The 25,063-nt window shown below is 54.8% G+C and overlaps 1 protein-coding gene across 1 annotated transcript in view; it reads right to left on the reverse strand.

Moving 5' to 3' along the window:
- The window catches only part of HR (HR lysine demethylase and nuclear receptor corepressor), a 52,651-nt gene that overhangs the window by 14,745 nt on the left and 12,843 nt on the right, over positions 1–25,063 (reverse strand). Inside the window, exons 2-4 of the mRNA XM_065399921.1 lie at positions 7,339–8,370; positions 3,443–4,526; positions 1,077–1,272 (exon numbers count right to left, since the gene is read on the reverse strand). Of these exons, the coding sequence (XP_065255993.1) occupies positions 1,077–1,272; positions 3,443–4,526; positions 7,339–8,370 (2,312 nt within the window). The remainder of the gene's footprint in view (positions 1–1,076; positions 1,273–3,442; positions 4,527–7,338; positions 8,371–25,063) is intronic.

Raw genomic sequence — 25,063 nt, forward strand, 5'->3', positions numbered from 1 at the left:
GTCACACTGAGAGCTCACGTTCAGCTGTTATCCACCATGACCCCCACGGCTTTTTCAGAGTCACCGCTTCCCCCAAACAGTCCCCCAACAGAACTGGCATCCGGTTACAGCATTGGGGTGAACACCCTGACTAACAAACAGCACCATCCAATCTTTAATAGACTCACTGGCAAAGGACCCTCTTCAGACAGAACAGCAGCCCTTACTGTATCAACCGCACCCCTCCTGGTTTTGGCTGGAGGGCTCCCATCCAAATACCGCTTAAGCTCAGCCCCATTAGGCTGTGAGATCTCCTGTGGTGGCAGGTGCATAAGGCTATACAGAAGGGAAGGTTCTTGCCGTCTGTGAGATACAAGGGGGTACTGCCCCCCTTTCCCTGCCTTCTGCGGTGGTTTGACGGTGTCTGTGATTGCAGTCTGCACATGCAGCGTGTCCAGCACAACCTTTTATTACTTGTCATTGCATTTTATGTCAGTTTCTCAAAAGCAGAGCCAGGCCAGCCTGCAGGGACAGGAGGTGACGGATGGGAATGCAGCGGCATGGAATGGAAGTGTAGAGGAGTTGGGATGGGATGGGATGGGCATTATTTGTGTTACCATGGTACTTAGGAGCCCCAGGCATGGACCGGGACCCCATGGTGTGAGGTGCTATGCAAACACAGAACAAAAAGCCATCCCTGTCCCAAAGACTTTGCAATCTAAAGGCAGGATGGTGCCCTACATCAGATCCTCCGGGGCCTTTCACATTCTCGTTTTAAATGTCCAAGCAACGCGACTCCCACCTCGTCCCTGGAGAGCAGACTCCGTTGCCCAGCTAATCTCACTGTTCGGAAGCTCTTCCTGATATCCCAACCTAGCGTCTCCTTTTGTAATTTAAGACTCGCTTCTGCCCTCTGCTTCCTGGGGGCTGCAGGAACGAGCCAACGCCCCGTGGGGGAGAGCCGCTGCCAATAGCAGCCCATGCTCCCCCAAATCACAGCACAGGCTCCCCCCCAGACTCGTTATCTTGCAGGCCCCAGGGGTGCCACTTCTCAGTGCAACAGGAGAACTGAAGAGGACAGCCGCACGTGTGCTCACCTTCGGAAATGCAGGAGCCTACAGAAGGTCTCCATGGGTTCTTCCTCCTCCTCCCAGGGCACGGCGCCCGTCCCGTCCTTGGAGGCACAAGCACAACACCTCTCAATGCAGTCAGGGAGGGCCATACATGGAACGCTCTGTAGGTATCGCTTCTCCTTCTGCTCTCCGGCGTCCTCTCCGTTGCAACTCAGGAGCCCTGGGGAAACAACGTGGGGTTGAGCACCTGCTACGAAGACACCGGCCAAGATTCCTCGCGAAGGTCCTTGCACACCTCGTCTCGGGGGATGCACCAGAAAGACAGCCTAGCAGACTAGTGCAGTGTCACCACGTGAACTTATGGAACCCTAGAAGGCGGCAGAAGGTCTGATCACATCTGAGTCATTCCCCAGCAACACCCGAGCCTAATTCTGCCCCATCTCCTACCAGACCCTCTCCTGCTCTCCGGCCAAGCTCCCCTCATTCCCTGCCACTGAGGAGAGTGGGTAAATCAGGAAAGATGACAAGGCAAACTGAACAGGCCTCACAAGAGATGAGCTTGGCCCAGCAAGGCTGAGATCCCCTGGAGGTGTCAGAGAGACACAGAGAGAGGTGTGGCTGCACAGAGGGTGGAAGGTGGGGTGGAGAGGTAGGTCACTCAAGGCAATGGATGAAGCCAGGGGAACAAACAAGATCCTGTGGCCTCTGACGCTAGCTCCCTCCCCCTGCCTCCTCTTGGCTTCTGCAGCTCTGTCCTATTCCCTATCCTTGAGGCATCTCACTGGCTCCCATACACTGAGCGTCAGATTCAAACTGGTTATCTTTCCTGGCCCTCCTTCATTCATATCTGCTGCCATCTCTGACCTGGTCTCCTTTCACATTTGCTTCCCTGCCCTCTCGGCCTTCACCAATGAGCCAGCCTTAATGCCCCTTCTCTGTCCTCTTCACACAGGCATCTTCGCCCCTTCTTTTATGCTGTCTCTTAAGCAGGGTTCTCATTTGACTGCGAGTTTTCCAATATTTGGTTCCCCCCGCCCCCAGCTCCAGAAGTCAAGTGATTACAGGAGAATCTCAGCTTGCATTTAAAACAAAAACACACAATAACTTTCTAGCCCTTGTGGTGGGGGAGAAAAGCTTGAGAACGTGACCTGAGCATGACCCTAAAGGCTCCAGAACCAGAAAGCAAAGAAAAAGCAGCCCAAAATAATTATCTGTAAATCATCTCATGATTTGGGGGTGCCCTATTCATGATTGCTGAATGCTTAGAGTTGGCGACATGCCGGGAGTTGCACTTGGAATGCTGTCCACAACCCCCCTACACCAGTCCCCTGGCCATATTCAAGTCCCTCCAAGAACCATTAGGCTGTGTCCGTCCCTTAGTGAGTAACTACATGATTACTCTTATTTAATATCTGCATTGCCAGTCACGATCGGACCCCATGTACTGGGTGCTGCACAAACACCCAGGAAAACATAGCCCCCATGCCCCGAAGAACTTGTGATTATTGTCCCCCTCGCCCTCCCTCACAGCCTAGCCTTTTAATGGCATGCTCGTATTGCACCACGTTAATTTGCCTTGTATGCTCTACGGGGCAGGGACCCCATCTGAATGGGTTTGGAATGCCGTCTCCCATGGAGAGAGGGAGGAGAGGAGAGGGCCAAGGAGGGAGCCATGGGACTCTGACAGCAGGAAACACTAGAGAAGAGTTCCCCAGTCCTGTACTCTCCCAGCCCAGCCGTTTTCTAAAGCATTTGAGCTGCTGTGGAAAGGAAGGAGACCTGGGGAGACATCTTAGTCCCCACCACCAGGCACTACGAGCAAGGATTTAGGGACAAAGTCCCATCTCCTTCTCTCTTGGCTCCCTCCATAACCGAAGAGCAAAGTCAAAGCAATTGCAAATCATGGGCTTTGCTCTTGTCTGACTGTCTTTCTGTGCCTGAGCGCACACGCGTCTGTATTTACATGTATGCACGCATATTTTTCATGCATGTGTATCTTGCTGGGGTGTGTCGTTGCATTCTTGTGTGCCTACTTATGTGTGTGTGTTTGCGTGTCTGCGTTTGCACACCTGTTTCTCAGGGACCAAAGAATGGGAACTGAATTATATCCTTCATCCATCCGCCCACACTGTCACCGTCGAATCTGAATGTCTCCGGCCCAATGAAAGTTACCCCAGAACATAACTAGCCTATGCCAATGCTCTGTGCAGGAGTCATGCTCTGCCTCGCGGGCCAGGCCAGCTACCAAAGGCTGTTCAAGCTGCCGCTCTGCAGGGGTGTCTTATGCAAGGATGGGGCAGCTGCAGAGCAAGAATTAGCCCCACGCCACCACGACTCTGGCCTAGCATCCCCGTTTCTCTGCTCGGCTACACAGGTTCCAAGCTTCTTACCTCCATCTCCTGCATCTGCTTTCCTTCCCATTGCTGGGAGCACCTCCCTCTGCTCCGGGGCCTCACAATCCTTCCTCGTGGGATTTAGCGCCTCGTTCTCGGCTACCTTTGAGCTCCGCTTTGCCGAATAGCTACCCCTGCCGACGCATGGGCTCCAGAGATCCTCCCCAGAGACATGGCTGTGAGGCCGCTTAGCTGTCCGTTTGCCAGATCGGTCTGCTTCTTCAGCGCTCTCCTGGCCTTCCCTCTTTAAAGCTTTGAACCTCAGAGGCAAACCCTCTTTGATCTGACCAGGAGCCTCTTTGTCCCCGAGGCAGCTAGCAGGGCATCTGAACTGCTCCGAGTGCCTGGTCAGCCAGGTCTTCTTCAGCTTGGTGTGGTGATTGCTGGGAGGGCAGGGCAGCAGGGAGGAATCCTTGCCCCGTTGGATGCCATGTCCTCCCAAGGCTCCATCTACTTCTCGGTATGGCCCGGGCATCTCATTTCTGGTGCCAAAGGAGTTGACAGTGTCACAGCCTGCCCCCTGGCACCTCTTGCAGCATCTCGGGGGGCAGTCCCAAGGGGAGCATTTGCAGGGGAGAGCATGAGCTGGAAGCACCTCCATCCCAGATGGGAGCTCTACTTTGGAAAGGGCAGGGGGCTGGACTCTGTCCGTGAGTGGAGATCCAGAGGATTCCTGCAGCACCGCAGGGGAGCCAGGCTTCAGGCTTTGGTACATGAGGCTTTCGTCTTTGGACTCGGAGGGCCTGGCCGGTGCTTTGCTGAGAGGATAATCCAGAACCAGGGGCCGGCTGGACCACAAGCTCTCTGCCACCTTGTGCTTTAGGTAGAACAGTGGCTGACCCATTTGGCCATGGTTGTTAGGAAGGGTTTGGTCACTGGGAGGGGCCAGTGCCATGCACCCCCTCTGCTCAGCTCCCTTCCACATGGGCTCCACGTAGGTCACCTCCATCTCGCTCTCTCCATCTCGCTTCACCTTCCCCACCTTGTACTGGCCGAGCAGCTGAGGCTGCGCCCGGTCGGGCACAGGGGCCAGGTCCTTTCCTGTGTGGGGAAAGCCAGGATCCTTCTTCTGGTAAAACTCCTAGAGGGGAAACAGCAAAGCGCTGAGTGGAGTCAGTGGGGAGGGGGGAATTTTAGGGGGAGAAGAGTGAGAGGAGCAAGTGTGTTTGGGGGAACAAGCGCAGGCCCAGCGGGCACACCTGCCATACGAACTAACACCCGGGCTCGTGCTTAGAGCACTGGGCCGGGAATCAGGACATGCGGCTATGCCCCGGACTCCGTGTGAGCCTGGGCAAGTCTCATGAGTCAGGCCTTGCAGACGCGCTTTGCTCCCACAACTTATTTTAGGTTCTTACATGGGAGCGGCTGGGTTCTGAGCTCTTTAGGAAATCTGGCCCCTAGTCGCTCTGTGCCTCAGTTTCCTCACTGGTAAAATGGGGATAATACTCCTTCCTTTCTCCCTCCCTGTGTGTCTCTGGACTGTTTGGATTATAAATTCTCTAGGGCGGGCACGGTCTCTTACCACGTGTCTGTACACCACCCAGCACAACAGGGCCCCAGTTTTGGCTGGGGCCTCCAGGCGGCTACTGGAAACGAATAAATAATACTAAACCCCTGCTCAGGTTAAACCCTCACTGACTGAAGAAAGAATGAACCAGGGCTTCAAGCTTTACCTGGCAAGTAAGCAGAGCTTTTCATTTCCCCAGTGCTTCGCCATCCTTGACTGACTAATCCTTGAGCCCCCCGGCCAGGCAGGTCACTCGAGGCAGTGGAGGGGAGTCCAAACCCGGGAGCTGCCATTCTCGGATGGCGTCCGTGTCCTGTCCCAATGCCAGACAGCCTCTCACAACTGCCACAACAGCACTGCAGGAGTAGCCTTGAGCGCCCCCACCTCTGCCCCCGTTAGCACGACTCAGACAAGTGCCACGAATTCACCCTCGGGCTGCGTCTGCCACCGCTACACACTGTCCCATCTCTCACTCCTGATCTACCAACAGCGTCCCTTCTTCGGGATCTCCCCTTGGGCTCCCTGCAGTCAGACTGGGGACCCTGGAGACCATGCTCACTCACTTCCTCCAAACGCTCGCATCTCTAGCACTCCGGCGTCAGGGGGTCTGTCTCCACTGCACACTAAGCCCAGGCTCTGACTCAAGCTTGAGCCCAAGCCCCACTTCCATCCACACACAGATGAGTCTGACTTAAGGCAGCAAGGGCTCTGGACCAGTGTCCTAGGACCTGCTGGGGAGCAGGTCAGAGTCCTGCTGGGATTGGGGACCAAGGCCTGTCATTTTGCAGTGTGGATGCAGCTCAAGCCGCAGACCCGAATCAGAAGGTCTGTGTAGTGTAGTATGGATGCGTTAGCGCGGCTGTGAGACCCGGGTCCAGCGATTGGAAGTCCAGGTTTACAATGCACAGTGGACGCTCACACACAGGCTTGGAAACACCAAGTCCACAAACCTGGGTCCCACAGACCGTCGTGTGTGGTGTAGAGGGGTCAGCGTCAAGACAAGTGTTCTGGGAGAGTGGCTCCCAGCCTTTTCAAGCACCTGCACCCAGCTAAGGACCCAACCCCCCATACTAGGGAGGGGGGCCTACAGCACCAGCCGGAAAAGCCAGAAGCACTAGCACTGGGGTGTGGTGGGGCAGCACGGGTCTGCAGCCTCCAGCAACAGCATTTCCCCATACATGAAAATTCAGCCAGGCCCAGGAGCTGGGCATGAGCCTGAATCACTCCCGCTAACGGGCACCCCTACCCACCGCCTGTACAAGGCCTGGCCTCATCACCCAGGGCAAGCACAATTGGGGGCAGATCCAGTTACACCAGGCAGATATTCCCCAGGGATACCCTGCAAACCAACAGCTGCTTTCACATTTAAAAGTGACTGGCTGGCTGCTACTCTTGGGGAGGCATCCCAGGCATTTAACCCTCTCTAGTCTTGTTCCTTGCTGAGCGCAACATGCTGCTTGGCTGATCCTGGGTGCTAGAGTGGCTGGTTGAATTAAGCCCCTGGCTGCTCCCTATGCAGCTCCCCAGGGAGAGAGTCCAGAGCCGGTTGGGCTAGCACAGAGGAGACTATTCCCGATGGAGAACCCTGGTTCTGGGTCCTAGTTAATGGGTATGTTGTCCATTTGATTCCAGACACGTATCCCTGGTTGCCTCCTACCTAACGGTGCCAACAAGGACCTTCCTGATTCATTCTCTGAATACAAAAGCATCCAGGGTTCAGTTGCAGCGGAGGTCTAACGCCCACGCACAGGTCTGTCTCTTCCTCTGCCATGTCACCTGGCTCCACACTCCCCTTTCTGCATGTGCTTTGGCATGAATGGTTGGGCTCATTTCTAGCAAGAGATGAGTCCAACGGCAGGTCAGAAAGCAGGTCTTCAATTCACTCCTGAGCCTGGACATCCCCGCTGGGACCTTGTCCACTGCTGATCTCCAGCCCCAGGACATGAGTCGTCTCCAATACCCCTCCCAAAGAGCATGCAATAGATTGTGGAACTGAGGGTGCTTAGTAGGATAGACTCGAGGTTAAGGAACTGGGATGGGATTTAAAGGGCCAGGATCCAATTCCTGACTCTGCCACAGACTCTCTGAGGCACCTTGGGTGAGTCATAATCGCTCTGCACCTCAGTTTCTCCATCTGTGAAATGGGAATAACCATACTTTCCCTGCCTATCTTGTCTAGTTAGACTGGAAGGTCTCTGGGGCAGGGACTGTCTCTTGTTGCCGGATGCTCAAAAGAGCTCAGCGCCCAACAGCATTGTTCTCCGTGGTGCTGCTGGCCACTAGTGTGTGTTTGTACAGCACCTAGCACACTGCTCTCACCTGGGGTCTCCCTCCCGGTGCCACTGTAACACGAAGAGCAATAGTTGTATAGACTCCAAGCACTTACCTTGCTTCCTGAGCTGGAGCAGTTTTCAAAAGCAGACGGGGTCTTTGTTCTTGGATGGGGTGCCAGGTACGCCAGCTGGCTCCATGCGCGCGGGTAAGGTGCCCGGTGCCAATCTGGGTCAGTGTACTGGGCCTCTCCCAAAGCAGAGGGGCAGTCCTGGGGCTGGCCAGCCAGGGCTAGGCTGGCCAAGCTATTGCCATAGGCAGACTCAGCTGGAGTGCTTGCTGATACGATGGAGGAAGCCAAGAAGGGGTTCCTCTCCGCCAGCTTGGCCTCCACCAGGAAGGGGCAGTGGGTGTTCAGGTGGTGGAAGGAAGGGGGGTCGCCCGCGCTGTCCCCAGAGGGACTGGCGGAGTGGAGGGAGTCTTGCTCAGATAGCTGGTAAGGTTTGCCAGTGGCAGCCGGGCTTTGGTTTTCCAGCCCAGATAACGGCAGGGGGTAGTTGTGGTAAGCGTGGCTGTACAGGGCCAGCTGGCTGGCCAGCATGGCCTCTGTCCACATAGGGCCAGGCCTGTCTTTATTCTGCTCCACCCAGCTGATATTTACCTCCCCGTTCTTGGGCTCGGAGTGGAGCTGGAACTCGGGTGTCTCCTTCAGTTGCATCCTCCTGGGGAACTGGTGCCTGGCCTCCATGCGCTTGGAGAAATCTGCTTCAACGGCAGGATGGTACGGAGAGTCCAGTGCTGTCTCCAGCCCCCCGAGGGTCTCTCGGCCCCATCTCAGACACGGAGAGAACTCCTTCGCCCTCTCGGCGCGCTTCCACAAAGAGGCCTTCTCCCCGGGGCGCAGCGCTGAGTCGGGCCCAGGCATGCAGCTCAGGTCCACCCCATCCCGACAGCTCTTGGAAGGGATCCCCGGCGCCACACTTCCGCTCCTGCGTACGGCCCCGACCACGGCCTCTAGCACCTGGGTTTCTTGGGCTCCTCCCTGAGGTCTCCTCCATCTCGGCGCAGCCTCCCCGTTCTTGGCGTCACTTTCCATGGTTTCTTCCCTGTCATGTGGTGCTGACTGTCCTCCCAGGTGCACCGTACCCTGTCGGCAAACAAAACTCAGCATGAGAATGGCAGGGAGTGGTGCTGGGCTAGGTTCGGGACTCGGCATGCGGTAGACACCGAAGGTTTCCACAGCTACTAATGACCTAGAAGAGGATGTGTGGGTTTGGGATAGGGGGCTGGCTTATATTCTAGATCCACTCAGGATCCGCAGGGAGCTTCTCCACTCACCTCCAGGAGCACATTGCAGTTTTGATAACTGTCTCCAAAAAACATGGGCTTCATGCTCATTTCTTCCTCCTTTCACCCCTTTGACAATGGCTCTGTGGCTATAAATCCACCAGCTTTCTAGCAGGGATGGGTCTGATCCCGACCCCCGGATCCAACACCCCCAAAGCTTGGTGAAATTCAGATCCAGAACTGAACTGTGCAGCTCTGGCCCATGTCTGATTTCTAGTGGCTCCTCTGCTCAACCTCCCAACTTCCTCTCTGACCTGCCCCCTCCCAGGGACCCCTCATTTCCATGGGGGGATGGGGAGGAGGGTCCATCTGTCCTCTTCCCTGCCCTGCGTAGGGAATGCATTTGAATTGCTGTGCTACGCCAGGGTGAAATGTTTTGTAACCTCCCCATGCTGAAACTGAAGCTCCCTTGACAGCAGATTGTATAACACGCCGGGCAGCTCTCCATGGAGACATACACACGCACACGGCCCCACCCTACCACCCCAGGGCGTGTGTACACACCACCCTCTGCAGCACAAACACCGTCTGCGCAGCAGCCATACAGCACCAGGGAGTGTCCTCTGCACAGAGCACACAGCGTCCCATGCACTGCCCACACCCTGAGAAGCAAGCAGTGCAGTCCCCTATGGAGCTCATGACCTCGGGGACCATGTACCACCTCACCCATTGCAGATAACAGGTTCTTTACCTCTGCCCTTTGAGAACCGCGGGATGTGGCCTGAGACTGTAGGACAGCAAACGGGCCTGAGAGGAGCTCTGCTGGGGTCCGTGTGAATGGAGCACCATCCCCATCACTGACGGGTTCCCCATGGGAAGCAGGAGGGGGAGCCAGGAGCCACACAGGCAGGAATAAATAGCATGCACTTGTTCCCCCCTCCAGATCTCAGTGCACTTTACTTACACATGCAGCTAAACTAGAGCAACATTCAGAGATGGGGAAAGTGAGGCAGAGAGCAGCAGTAGCTTGCACACCACAAATCCGTAGCAAAGTTGGGAGCAGAACCCAGGACTCTTGAGTCACAGGCCCCTGCTCCAAATAGCTCACACTCTCCTCCCTGAGCTGGGAACTGAACCCAGGAATCCTAGCCCTCGCCACCCTGCTCCAACAATGACACCACACCCCCTTGCCCGAGTTGGAAAGAGACGCCAGCAGTCCTGATTCAAAGCACCCTGCTCCCACTACTAGACCCAGCTCCCTCCCTGAGCTGGGAATAAAGCCCATTTCTCCTGACTCACAGTTTCAAGTTCTAACCACAAGACCATGATGCCACCTCTGGGATTCAGCCCAGCAGCTAGGGAGGCAAGTGGGAGGACAAGGAAGGTTAGAGAGGACACAGACGTCTCCCCACGACCCTCCTTAGCCCTTCCACCAGCCCTAGCAACAGGACGCATGTGGGGAAGAGGAGGTATTGTGTCGAGTTGCAGAGAGCCATACCAGCATTGCAGCGTGACCCGCTAATACCGCGTTGCAATACTAATGTAGCATTTATATAGCACTCTGTAGCCATTATCTAATTAATCCTCCCTACATGCCTCCTAGAGAAGACAAACCTCTGCACTTCAATAGCATCTAAAACGGCTTTACAAACATTCATTTACTGCATCCCTGTGAGCTCAGTATCATTACCTGGGGAATGGGGAAACTGAGGCAACGGAGCGATGTGATTTGGTAGAGCTGGAAACAAAACCCATAAATCCTGACTCGTAGCCCCCCTGCTCTAACCACTAGACAACACACTCTCTCAAAGGTGGGAACAGAACCCAGGAGTCCTGGCTCCCAACACCCTGCTCTTGCTGACCAGCTGATGCTATGTCTCTTACAACGCTTTAAGCCCGTTGTTGCACCTATTAACTGGTGATGCTCCATGCGAGATCGTCCCCGGAGCATGGGCAGAGAAAGAAGGACCAACTGAGCCCAGAAGACTCCCTCCTGGGCTCCCAGAGCTCAGCCCCACAGCATGAACTGCCAGAAAGCTGACATGCATGAATAACCCTAGTCCTGAGAGCATGAGGTGTCAGTCAGCTGGCCAGGAGCCATGGGGCTGGGGGGATTGGAGGAAAGGAGCTGGAGAAAGCATTTTGCTGAAGCAGGAAGTTCTACACACATGATTCACCCAGGCCCCTATTATCCCAGGCCAGCTCTCTGCACACAGACGCAGCATTGATACCACTGGTTCACTTCTGTAGCATCTCTGGTCCCAAAGGACCCTGCTGGCACCGAGCAGCTCCGCAGCGGCTGGATCCACCCACGCTGGCACAGAGAGAGGCAGATTCCAAGTCCCTGTGCCAGCGAGTCCGCGTGCCCCACCCAGGTATTCACCCCCGGGTGAAGGCTGCTGGTGTTTCCCAGAGGTGGGTGGTTACACTAGGGAAGAGCAGCTCCAGAGTGTGCTGTGAGCGTCAGGGAGGCCCGACTGATAGAAACTCCCCAGGAGATGTACTTCACTGAGGGGCCCTGCCACACACCCCCTCCCTCTCCAGAGCTACCTGTTCTGGGACTGCACCGGCTGCCAGTGGCACCCTCTGGCAGAGGAGGGGCTGCAGCACCTGGACCTGCCACAACCCCACAGCCCCCAAGCTGCCTCACTCCCCCAGGCCCAGTGCGGACACGGGTGAAGCTTCAGAAACCACGTGATAGAAGCCAACGAAACAGGGGCGAATGTAACTCCATGTCTGCAGCAGCTAGTGAAATGCAGCCACGACTAGGGTGCAAGGCAGCAGTTGTCTACGCGCTCACATGGGCAGAAGGTGGTCCCCCAAGCTGGGGAACCGAGTGAGAGAGGCTGCACAGCAATACCCACAGGTCCGTCTGTGCCTGTCCCTTCACGCACATTCGGTCTGGGCCATTCTGCCCTGGTGAGATTCCTGCCCTGCCCTAGGATCACAAGGTGATCAAAGTTCTGTTCCAGTCGCTGTTGTCATACGGGGGGGGGGGGGGGGTGCCTCTGCCAGGGGAGGAATGTACTGTACATCTCTAACCTGCTCATCTGCAGCGGGCGCTTACGCAGCTGACGCCCAGCCGGCTTGGCACAGACCTGCAGCCTGTGCCCAACCGTCTCTGCACAGTGTCAGAGCCCGGGAGGTGGTTGCCCTGGCATAAGCGTCAGCCAGCCCCATTCAGCAAGGACAGCCCTTAGCATTGCCTCCTATTCTTGCCCTCCACAGAGCCCCCTTGTCCAATGGAGTTAAAAGGAGGTGGTGGTGGAAGGGGGGACAGGAATCTCACATGAGCCTGTGGGGGCTCTTCTGGGGGAACAAGGCAGGACAAAGCTGGGTTGGATCCCCTGTGCCATAGGTGGAAAGGGTTTGGGGGAGAATGGGTTAGCAGGACCCCTGTGGCTGCCTAGACAGGAGCATACTGCAGCAACGCCAGGGTCTCAGCAGAAGCCAGAGTAGGGAGGGCAGCTCTCCGGACAGAGCTGTTGGGGGTGGGGGACGCTTGCAGAGCTGCCTGGAGTCTGTGAGTAGACCCCTGGCCTTCTCTTGCTTGCCCTACCAGGTATTGTCCCTGCCTGGCTCTTGGTTCAAAACGCCCTGCTGTCCATCCTATCCTGCTTGCTGGGCTCTCCCTCAGCCCCTGGTTCCATTCCCATGGGGCTGAGGGTGTCTCTCCTTTCCTTTCCCACTGCTTGCCCAGCGCACTGTGTTTACATGGGCTGTAATCCTGGAGGCTGAGCCCCCTGTTTATTGGCAGGACAGGTCTACACCAGGCAGGTGCCAAGCATCCTTCCCCCACCCCTCTAGGGGCAAAAGCGGAGTTTGGTCACCATGGCCCAGTCCAGCCTTGACTCTCGCTCTGCTCAAACTGCCCAATGTTGCCAGCTGCAGGGATGTCTTTGTATTGGGGGCACTTATCCCCTGGGGAAATCCAGCCAGTTTATTACATAGAAATGCCCAGAGACCTGAGACAGCCTACTGGGAGAGCAGATAGACCACCAAAGAGCCAGCAGATGGTAACAGTTTTCCTCTGGGCTGGATCTGAACCATCAGCCTAAAAGCAAAAGGCTCTTTAGCCCACCCCCAATCCCCCAGCCCACACAGTCCCACCTCCATTATTAACATCTCTAGTAATCACCTGTGGTGGTGCTGGGCTGATCCATTTAGGGAGCTCCATGCATGACCCTTATTCAGTTTCCACCTCCATCGTATCCCAGCAGGTGGGATGTGGCACTCCGTAACGAACAGGCTGCGGTTTCAAAGGATCAGGGAGCAGAATTTGGAGCTCAGTGGCTCCACAATATGGACCTAAGCCAAGGACAGTGTCTTCAAGAGGCAAGACAGATTGAGAGACTCTAGATCCATTGACTAAAGGGATCTGGCTCTGGGATTTGAAGCAGGCAGAAAGCAACCCGAAGGGCTCCTTGGATGTTCTTCTCTGAATTCTGGAGCTGGATTTCTTGATCCATTGGTTTGGGAGTCTCTGTATTGTTCCTTCCAAAAGTCCTTTGATTAAGTCTCTCTCCAAGTGTGCTCTGGGGTGGTGAGCTATGGGGAAAGAGCTGTTACAGGGAAAGCTATGAGAAGGCAGAGGAGAAAGAGAGGGGGGACTCCCTCATACCTAAGGGCCATCCAGCCTCAGATATCTTCTGGCAGAGACAGGAGAGGAAGAATTTGGGGAGCTCTGCTCCCCAAACTCCAGCCACCCGCAGAGAAGAAGGGAGACTGCAGTCTCCGAGGGCTCCGTACCAGAAGAGAACTCCTCCAGTTACTCATCCAAAATAATGAGGGGACGCATGAGCAAATTACTCAGAGCTCCTCCCTGCCTCTGTGGGCTCCAGCCAAGGTAGCGTCTGCATTGTGTGCGTCTGGCCTCTTTGCCAACCTGAGGCAGGTATGCCCAGTTACTCACTCTCCTCTGCTCCAAGAAAGCTCCTTTTGTTCCCAGCACCAGCCTCCCAGCTCAGTGTCAAGGTGTAGGCTCCTGACGAGAGAGTCAGGCTGGGCCAGATCTCAACCTTCCGGATGCCACACCCTGCCGTGGGCAAAGCGGAACCAAAGAGCCTCGCAACCAGAAATGTCGAGCTCCGGCAGCCCCAGAACTGGGGGAAAGGGCACCGTATGGCCCAGGAGCTACAGGGCCCCAGAAGGAAGAGGGAAGGACTGGAATGCAGGGGTCACTGCAGGCTAGAACGGAGGGGCACTGGCAGAATGGGATAGGCAAATAACAATGGGAACCGGGGGATGGGGAAGTTTTCACCGCACTTGTAAGACCCTCACTTTCATCAGCACAAAAATTCTTCCCTTTCAATGCTCATGCCCTCGCTCCCCCCACTCCCTCAATATATAGGAAACAGGAGACTGGATCTTCTAATCACAACAGGATATATTTCTAAAACTCCCTTCCCTAGGAATCTGTTGATGGGGATGGGTTAAAACATGAGTTCATTACCCCGCCCCCAGCTATTTCTCTGCCAGCTGAATTCAAATGCCCCGGAATCTGTCCATTTCTCTCACTCTTTTTCCACAGCAGCTTTTTGGAGCTGCCCGAGGTTCGAACTCCCAAGCACATTCACGCTGATTTGCTCCCGGATTCCCCAAATGGTTTGCAATCAATTGTCCCTTTCAAGATCTTTGGTTACTTTGCATGACCAAGAGACAGGCCCAACCCACGATGTTCATACAATCATGGGGCTAGAATGGACCTCCAGAGACCATGTAGCCCAGCCCCCTGTGCTGAGGCAGGACCAAGTAAACCTAGCCCATCCCTGACAAATGTGTAACAACCTGTTCTTAAAAACCTCCAGCTCTGGATCTCAGCAGCATCCCTGCCACCCCATTCCTCCCTGCACAGTTTAGGGTGAGGGGGAATCCAGAATTTGGAGCTGTCCTATTATAAAGATAAAGCAAATTTACAAACTGCAGACCTGGGTTTGGATTTGGGGGGTGGGGAAGGGGATATGGTGTGGGATTCAAGAGGAGCTCATTCTCCACTAATAAAGAATCTTCCCCTAATGGAAACTCCAGCAAATGGGGTATGCCCACACATGCTGTATGCACAATTGGGGTATGCACCCCAATTCCAAAATCCCCCCCATCTCCAGAAAGCCGGGCAAAACCTGGGATGATTTAACCCACTGTCCTGAAGAACTAGGGTGAAGTTAAATGGGACTTGGAAATGAACCCCCATGCTACATTTCATTTTGCAACCTCAAAACCCAACCAGTAGGGCTTTCAAACCCCCACACCTACCCTTGGTTTTGCCTGATCTTTATCTGTACTGTATCCCACTAAACCAAGATCCTACCCCTTACTCCCATCCCCTCCATGCAGTTCCTTGCCTGCAAAACACCCCCACACACACACCTTCTCGTTGGGTAGAGTGCCTCTTTCTTACAAGAAATGAGCTGGAGTTCGCAGAAACTTAGCATCTCACCAAACAACTGGGATGGAAAGAAAGCTTGTGATTTTAAAGGAGATTCTGGCAGCTCGGGATTTTTAATCAAGAGCATGAGGCAGTTATGAAGAGTGTCTTAGGGAAGCATTATCTCCCCCAGTGCCAAGGAGAGTGTGGTGAGGACTGACGGACGTGTGGGAGTAAAGAAGAGGAAACATTGTAGCCAGTCTAATACATGAAATGTTTTCTTTGAGCTTTTTGCCCCGCGGGGTGGGGGGTCCATTCACACACACACACACACACACACACACACTACACCCCTATACACACCATGCATCCAGGCACACTCAAACGGACATGCCTCTATAAAACACAGCAAGAGCCTGTCTTTTTATGCTGTCTTTTTACAGTGCCAACCACAGTCCTGTAGGTGCTACCATGACACAAACAATAAATAACAACATATGCATACCTGCACACACAGAGACATATATGTACACACAAACATGCATGCATACTCACCCAGGCATACATATATACAAATACACATGTCCACTCACACAGAAAGAGATGGACGCAGGCAGAGAGACGTGCACATAACATATACAAGCCCCATATTTCATAAACGCATATTTTCTCACTTTCTCTCAGACACACAGTTTATACTCATAAGCACTGACATATACATGAACTTTGACAAATATTCACACAGGCACCATGAACATATGCTCATATTTGTGGCTAATGCTAATAGGGAATAATGATAAATATCTTACGTTTCTCTAGGCCCTTTCTCCCCACAGGAAGCCATAGCCCTTTGCTACTCTATACAGAAAGCGCCAGGGAAATGCAGCCACTTCTGGGCTGGAGGGCAGCAGCCACAGCATCTTCTCTAACCGCTGGGAATCTGGGACACCGGCTCAAACCCCAACGCTTAAGGAAAGTATCGTGGGGCCTTGAATATCCAGGCCGAGCAGACAAGGCCGCAGTTGTCTGATTCACACACACGAAAGTGCCCGGAGCTCAGTGTATTTGCAGGGAAATGATGGCGGACTTGCTGGGAGAGTTACTGTTAGCCTTATGTAGAGCGTGGAGGTTTCCTTACCCCCCCCCCACATGTTATATAAACATGACAGCCAAGCAGTTACACCTGCCACCCATCCACTCGCCCCACACAGCTCCCCTCCACCTCCTCTATGTGCAGTCACCTCTGGAGGTACTTGCAGCAGTGGGTGCTTGTCTTGAGCTGCAGGGGAGGCCTTTGGTGGATGGCGCTTTGGTGCGGGGGGGGGGGGGGGGTGAGAGGAGGACATGGCCGTGGGCTGAGCGGCGTGATTAACATCAGGCCACAGGCCGCCTCCTTAAAGCTCAGCAGCTGCTGTGTGGTCTGGCCTTGTGTGTGAGGAGCAGCATTATTATTAACCCTTCCTGAATCTAGCCGGGCTGGGCTAGGTGCCAGAGCACTGGCAAGGCTCTGTGGGGAAGGAGAGGGGGAAGGTGGGTTCTGGGCCTAGCACGGGGCCATGGAGCATCTAAACCTGGTCTCTATGAAAGGGGGAGAGAGCAAGAGGGGAACTAACTCCAGTTCCCATAGCAACCACCAGTGCCAGAGCCACCCCCTTAGCAACCTCCTCAAAACGGACACACGTTCCCTAGCAACGCACCCGAAGGACATAGGGGTCCACTAGTGATGCCCCAAATGAACATGCACCCCATAGCGACATACCCAACAGGGACACACACACATGCCCCCTACCAGCATGCCCAACAGCGGGGTACAGGCCCTCTAGCAATGCATGCATAAACCATGCCCCCTAAACAGGAGAACACACATCCCCTAGCTACAGCCTCAACACTTCAGTATATCCTTGGGAAAGAGGAGACAAGGGAGAGAGGAAAAGACGTCATGATATGAAATAACCTTTGCAGCTCTTCACGGGTCCATGCATGTGTGTGCACGTCCGTCAGATATGGCAATGACTAGGATCTTTATATATACGTCAAACTGGACTTCCCCCTCTCCCTTGGCCACATGCTACCCACTGAGACTGTAAATTCTCAGGGACAGAGACCCGTCTTCTTTTGTGGCCACAGAGCGTCCTAGCGCCTCACGAGCACTAAGTACATAAATAAATAATATGAGAGAGCTCGCGCATGTGCCCAACATTTGCATGCAGGCCTATGGCAGAGTGCTGCGTGCCCATATGATGGAAGCGTATGTACCAAACTGTGCAAGTCTTCGTCTGTGGGTCACCTTCTGTGTACATGTCAGGTCTATGTCCAGGTGTATCTATCCATGCATGTGGGCACCTGTTTGTGTGTGCGTGTCTGCGTCGGTGCTAATGTGGGTGCCAGGATGGGCATGCCCTGGTATGCATGTGTGGGTGGGTGTTTGCTGGTTGGGTAGCGTGCATGCCCGGGGGCTATGTCGGAAACTGCTTGAAGTCGGGAACTCAACAAGTCCAAAAAAAAGCCAAACAGAGACAGCCAGCGCCTGCATTTGGACTTGGGCCCACAGCAGCCTGGCTGCCCTACCTCCCAGCATGCTGAGCTGCCCCAGAACCTCCCTGGAGAAGGGTTAAACAAATACAGTGACTCAATCCCAACAGAAAAGGAAGGATAAAAAAAAAAAAAAAAAAAAAAAAAAAAAATCACCAGCCCCATGCCAAGAAAACAAAGACAAGACTCTGACGGTCATGGCCCCTCTGCCAAGACCTTTCATGACTGAGCAAAGCGTTGGAGCCAGATAATCTTTGATTCCTTCCCCCATCAGCTTTCCTGCCACCCCATTCTCTCCCCCAAGCCTGCACTCACCAGATCATCAACAGCCCCCCACCAACCCACGCACTCGGAGGTGCTGGAGAGAACATTGCAGGAGGAGCTCCTGGTCTCTGACCACTCAACGATGCAGAGGAAGCGCAACCAGACTCTCAGGCACTTGGGCATGCATTTGGTAAGTACAAGCCACAGCTCAACAACTATCTGCAGGCAGGGCTGCCCTTTCAGCCCCATGGTGTGGCCCTTGTTGAGCCGCTCCAAGAATCATTCTTCTGCACAGATGGAGCCCCAGCAAAAGGTAGGGCCGGAGACCAGGGAGAGGATCAGGCATTGGCTTGAGGCATCAATGCTTCCTTCTTTGACATGCAAGATGGTGGGGGGAAGGCTCTCTCCCCCTCAGCTCTCCCCAGGGCAGCTGCAGCCTGTTGGCAGTCACATAACTCCAGGAAGTTTGGTTCTCCCAGAAAGGTGGGGCGAGGGCGGGGTTGGTACAGGGCTCAGAACAGCCAGGACCAATTCCCAGAGCTCTGCTGGGTTTGCAGCTGTGACAAAACCTGGAGGGGAGGGGAAATTAGCTGTAAAATGATTACCCCGGTGAAGCCAGAAGAGCATCAGGAGCCTGGTTAATAAATCGAGTTTATTATGGGAGTGCCTAAGAACCAGCCAAGAACAGGGCCCCACTGTGCCAGGCACTGTGCAAACACAGACCAGCAGACAGTCCCTGCCCTGAAGAGCTTACAAACCAATGGACAGGACGGACACAGGGTAGGGGAAGGACACACATGCAGAGCGAACAATGTGATGGCAGCAAATGGCCACAATTCCAGGGGATGGTGGGAGTGAGTTAGAAGGAAATCAGCTAAATGGAAAGGGAAGGGAAGGGGGGACAGGGGAGGGGAGAAGGTGGGATGGGGAGCAGATGTGGCGTGAGGCTGAAATGGAGAGGGTTGGTGTGAACAGCCTGTATGCACAAAGCTGAAACTGCAGCAAGTTCTCTGAATGTCCAGAGGTCCCAGCCTGGGCTGCTTCTGCTCTACTCCTAGCAGCTGGAGCCTTTGGCTCAGGGGCGGCTCTATGTTTTTTGCCGCCCCAAGCTGATCACGCGGATTCGGCGGCGTTTCTGCGGGTGATCTGCCGGTCCTGCGCCTTCGGCGTACCCACCGCCAAATTGCCGCTGAAGCCGTGGGACCGGCGGACCTCCTGCAGGCATGCCGCCCCAAGCACGCACTTGCTGCGCTGGTGCCTGGAGCCGCCCCTGCTTTGGCTGGCTCCTCTCTGCAGTTTTCTCCCCAAGAAACATGGCTGGGGTGGAAGAGGCCCCCTTGGGTCCTAGATTCCCCACTCACTCACTGGGCACTGGGGTCTGTCTCGGTGTAATGGGGCCTAGGGTAAGCAGAGAAAAGCCAACCCGCTACTCCAAGCCAATCAGTGGCAACTCCTTCTGAACGACAGATAGTTCAGCCCCAGCTCTGTCCTTTCCACCTCCTGCATACAGTGGTATCCAGAAAACCTGCGCTGGGCCCGAATGGGACCTTCCACCGGCCCAAAGATGCCTCCACCCCCAAGCTGGAGGAGCCGATTCAGAGCGACTCTGGATCTGACCAGGAACTAAAGAGCTGGGCCCTGCCTGGGTGGGGATTTGTTGTGAACAGCCTTGCCCTAGGTCTGAGTTCCGCCAGGCCACTGGCGGTTACTGAATGTCAGGGAGCCAGCGGGAAGCTTTTGCCCTTATAGGCTGGACAGCTTCTAAGAGGCAGAGATGGATCAACTCAAATCCCTCCCTGGGGTAAGGAGGCCCAGCCCTGCAGCAGTCACGGGGTGCTGTGCCTCTTGCTCCAGGGCTGAATTGGGCCAATACAAAAGAGAGTGGAGAGAGAGCGCCGTGAGCGGGTCAAAGGCAATCTGACTGGCAGCCTCCCAGCGACTGCTATTTTAGCTGCTCTGGGACCGGGTCCGAACAGAGGGACAGCAGCTGCCCAGGTGTGGGTTCTGCCTGGTTTGGTGCATTGTTTTTTTTTTTTTTTTTTTTTTTAAAGGTGAGCTGAAGAGCTTTAATACCGAACTGTATAAACAAAAGCCAAAGAAATATAACACTCCCCCCCCCCACCCCGTCCCAGGACAGCAGCTCCCGAATTAGAAACCTCGGTGACTTCCCCTGCTTAACCCCCTTGGCACCAAAGCCTGGGTGCCCTGTGCAGTCGGGGCTCACCCGCTTCACTACAATGGTGAGGGATGAGCTGGAAGTACAGGCTGGCATTGCCCAGCAGGAAACGCCCTCCTGGCATGGATGAGGGACTCCAGGGCAGCTAACCCGCTCGGGCTCAGATGGAGCTCTGCAGCTGACAGGCTGCAATTTGGGGAGCAGACAGGGAGAGGAGGGACGAGGTGCCAGGGAGGGAAAGGGAAGATCCAGCCCTAGCCCCAGCCGCCATCTATGGCAGGAAGGGCCCTGAAGTTTCTGATGCAAAAGGCTTGTTCCTTATTACAACACGCTCATTAGAGATGGCTGGGAAGGATGAAGTAGCCACTGAGCCTGGCTCGACCTGAACCGACCCACCACATCCCACCTCCTGAAAGCGCTGGCGGAGCAGCATCACCCCTTTTCCCTCTCCCTCCTCCCGGATGGATTCACTCCCCTCCCATCTCAAACTTGGCTCTGCAGAGGAGAGGCGCACGCCTGTCCCCCTACAGCACAACCCAGGCCAACTCCTTGGGGTCAGACCTAACAAACAATATCTCAGCAGCAGATTAAATCTCTCCCTGCCTCTCTCTTTCCTCCCCATGCAAAACAGCAACAAGCTCCCCCACACACACCCCCAGCATGTCCAGATCGCTTATCACAGCGGCCCCTTGTCTGGGGCACTCTCACTCACAGCTCCTTTATTTTCTCCCTCTATACGATTCCCCCACCCCTTTCCCTTCCTTTTCATTAATTTATCTGAATACCCAAGCCCTGTAAGTGGATCCCTGCCGGAAAGCCAAACACACACACACACACACACACACACACACAAATCGAAAATCAGCCCAGCATGGACCTACCTGAGGCTATGAAGGTGATGAAGATGAAGGGGGGTGGAGAGAGGAAGGGAAGGGGGAAGAGGAAAAGAGACCTTCCTTCCCCTTCTCCCTCTGAGCACCAGCTGAGACGGACAAGAAAGCTATTACTAATCTGCGCCCGGTGCTTGAAAACGTCAAACCTTCAGAAGTCTGAAAGCTGCAGCGGAGCGGAGGGCATGAGAGGACATCCACTCCCACACGAGTAGCTTTCTGGGAATTAGGGACACAGCCCAACTGCTCTGGCAGCTTCACTCCCCTTCAGTTCTGGCTGGCGGTACGGCTCGCTCGTCCTGGACAGCTGCTGAATGGGAGTCACACACGCGAACTCCCACAGCCGGGGCTGGGGGGGAGGGGGGAGAAAATGTGGGGCGGTGGGAGGAGGATGGCACGGGAGCAAATGGGGAAGGCTGATATCTAGCATCGAAGCAGCGCGTTGCAAGCCGTATCGCATTAGTCTTCCCAGCAATGATCCCCCTTTTACCGATGGGGAAATCAACATGGGGAGATGAAGGGACAAGCCAAAGGCCACACAGCAAATCTGTGGCAGAAGTAGGAATAGAGCCCAGGGGTCCTGACTCCCCAGCTCCCCTACCCTAAGCAAAAGGCTTCACTCCCTTGCAGAACTGAGAAGATAACCCAGGAGTCCTGTTACCCAGTGCCACTATGCTAACCAAGGAGTCGCACTGCCTCTCACAGCTGAGAATAGAAACCAGAAGGTCTGTGCTCAGTGCCCCCCCTTCCCCGCCCCCCGCTCTAACCAATAGTTCATGCTCCCCTCCAAGAGCCAAGAAGGGGCTCCCAGTCCCCTGTTCATGCCTCATGACCATGCTAACTCGCTGTAGGGAGATGGCTATTTTTTTACCCCCCTCCTCTGCCCTTTCCCTATAAGGCTGGCCAAGAGCACGCAAGTTTCAGGAGACATTCAGTCACTGATCAGCACAAGAACTGAGGGACATATGGCGGATGGGTCTGAGAAGAGAGGGGCGGTTTGGGGGTATAGTAAGTGTAATTTTTTTCCATAGTACTAAGAAGTCACAAGAACCCTGCTAGAATCAGGTATTCAGTAGCCTCTTAAAGGGATGAGCCTGGTTAAAGGGATGGCGCCTCTTAAAGGGATGAGTCCAATCAGAGACCTTGCATCTCTTAAAGGGTTGAGCCTGGGGAAAAGCAGAGGACCCCTTAAAATAAGACAAAAGGTAGAGAGGCCTACAGGATGAGCAGACAGCCTCACTGCAGCAGGCACATGTGCCAGCAGACTCTGCCTGTGTCAAGGCTGCCTTTAACACTCTCTGCTGCCTCAGCGACAGCGTCCCTCCACCGTCAGTTTCTTGTTACGTCCTGGGTTCCCAAAAGCTGAGCCTTGGTTGGTGTCCCAAACACTCGGGGACGGGGCAGACTCGCACCCCTCGCATCCCAGACTTGTCTCTGCAAAGGAGGCGTGCATGCGCGTCCCCCTGCATCGCAACCCAAACCAGCTCCTTGGGGCTGGACCTAACGAACGACACCTCAGCAGCTGATTATCTTGTGATTAAATCTCTCCCGGCCTCTCTTTTTCCTCCCCATGCAAAATGGCAAGTAGAATCTCCCCCCCCTCCCCCCCCGCCGCGAACTCTATTACCCCACCCGTCCCTCTGCAATGCGCTCGTCACCATGGTATCTGGGTGAGATTCCAAAGCACAGGCTCCCTTCATGTGCAGCCACAGGGACTGCAACCCCAAGCTGCGTGTGGGGGGCACGGGGCCCTATAGGGCAGGGCGAGTGCCTACTGCGGGACATATGCTAGGGACACACAGGACATATCCCAGGACACACAGGATCCCCTATCCCCTTCCTTTCCCTGGTTCCCTACCACCAGGCAGGCCCCCCCCCCCAGTCTGAGTCACCCTATCAGGTGTCTCGGGGAGCGTCCCCTGGCACATCCTACTCTTCAGGGGTTTCTTAAAGTAAGTCGTGGGTGGCGTGGAACTGAGCCAAAGAACCCCAAGCCTGAGGTGGAGAGCACCAGCCGCGAGTCCTGCCAGAGAGGAAAAGGGGGCTCCAAGAACAGGGCGAGGGGGGTAAGACCTGCAGCATCTCATCAGCATCGTGATGCACCCAGGATGCTCTGAAAGGTGCCACACAGGTGAGATTCCGGGGCGCCCTTCAACCAAGCCCCAGGGCAGCGAGGCGGGGAAGGGGGCGGCAAAGAAAGGCCCTATCCTGCTTCTCCAGCAATTTTGTGCTCCCCCTGTGCGTGTGTACGTCCCCTGCCCAGTGGGGACTCCTGCTTATGGAGATAAGTGGCATTAACTGGGTTCAAATACCTTGATGCAATTAAAAGCTCCCCTTGGGGACTGAGGGCTTAGTAAGCCAGCCCAGGCCACGGGTATAGCTCTACCAACCACGAGCTCTGTGCTGTTTCCCTCGCTGGAGGTTGCCAGCCCACTGGGAAATCAATGGCAGCTATCCAATGGCTGCTGTCTGCCTTGCCCTTAATCCCTGCTCCCACTAACTGGGAAAGGGAGCCGGGAGACACATCTTGCTCCCTCCCAGTTACAGCCTTCCGCCACCAAGCACTCCCCATTCCTTCATCTCCAGGCTTGCCAGCCAGACCCACACCCTGCCCAGGCTAGAGGAAGATGCTGAAGGCTTACAGGACAGCAGCGACTGGTGCATCGTGGGGCACTGGACCAAGCAGCTCTTGCCCCCATGGGGCTATCATGCCAGCAATCCCCATGCATGCAGACAGTGCACCAGACACCAGCTTAGTGACAGCATAATGAGCCTTACTTGAAGCTCGCCCAATCCTTATGGTGGGGTGACTAACCATGCACCATGGGGCACACATGTGTGTGTGGATGCAGGGTGTGGTATGCAGGCAGGCACCATGGTGCTTAGCACGGCGCATCTTTCTAGTGTAGACCAAGGCTTCCTAGAGGCACTGTCCTCAAGCCAAGCTCCTTTCCTGCCCCACTCCAGTGACTGTCTAGGTTGCAATTACAAATCCCCAGGGCATAAATGTGGGAAAATTCAGTATCCCAGCCAGTTCCTGGCTTTCTCCATAAAAAAACAACTGCCAGCATCCAAGGCTGCATGGGCCCAATTGCTAGAGGGCAGAGAACAGCTGCTGTTTCCTCTGGCTTCGTCTCCCTGCTGCGGGAGTGAAGCTCTCTGCTTTGGGGATTCGTCCCACAAACCCTGATCCTATCCTACGGCCCAGAAGCAATCTGGGCTCTGAAGGGCACTGAGGCCAGTCACCCAACAACAGGGCAGGTCTCACTGGGTTTGAATGCAGAAGAGGTTCCCAGAACCAGGCAGCAGGCAGCACCCTTTCATCTCTAATGGGGTTGATCACAGCGAGTAGGGCCGGTCAGGAGTTTCCCGTGGGGATGTTTTCCCACCAGGAAATGTGGATTTGTGGAAAGTGAAACATTTCACAGAGAAGGGCATCGATTTCAACAACATTTCGTACAGAGGAAAATGCAACCGCGCGTTCCCATGGAAGTCGTCCGGGGTCATTTCAGAATGGTTTTTTGCTTCTATTTTTGACGGACATTCATTATCCAAATATAACAGCAATTTTTTTAAAAAGTCAACCTCGGAATGACATTTTGATTCACCCAAAACAAATGGGGAGGGAGGGGGCGGATTTTGGTTTTGCAGGACATTTTTTTAAAAATTTTCATTCCATTTCAGAATGAAAAAGAAAAATGGAAAAAGTCGGTTCCCGCCCTGCTCTGAGCACCAGGTTACAGGTTCAAGTCCAGCCCAGGGCAAAATGTGATTTTGGCAGCCCCTCTGTATAAAGAGTTGCTGGGTCTCACTTCATGTCCCAGGGGGATGGGACACTCCTGGGGAGCAACATCCTGTATTTATTGGAGTGGCAGCGGCAAGGCAAGCTTCTCCCATGTGCCACACCCTGCCCTAAGGGACTCCCATTGGGGTGCAGGGGCGAGAACCCGCACTATGGCTTATTCGTTCCTTGGCCGCTTAGCTCAGACAGTCAACAAGGGAACCAATTAGCGCCTGTTTGTAGTGAAGGGGTGGCTGGGAAGTAGATCAGAACAGCTTCTAGCACAGGCGAGCTCTGAGCTCGTACTAATTGCCTGCCTGTTGCTTGTGTTCAGACTCTAAGGTTGTCACTCCCCCCTCCCCACCCTTTGGCATCAGCTGAAACCAATTATCAGCTGTTGTATATCCAGGTTCCAATGCAGGCGAATGGCAACGTCACAGTCTCATGCCAACATGCCACTGGTCTCTGCACTGTGATGCCTTGTAGAGCGCATGAGGCCAGCTTCCAGTATTACAGAGAGAAATTCAGAGCACAGGAGGCATCCCG

Source organism: Emys orbicularis, chromosome 2 (genome assembly GCF_028017835.1).
Source record: "Emys orbicularis isolate rEmyOrb1 chromosome 2, rEmyOrb1.hap1, whole genome shotgun sequence".
Lineage (NCBI taxonomy): Eukaryota > Metazoa > Chordata > Testudines > Emydidae > Emys > Emys orbicularis.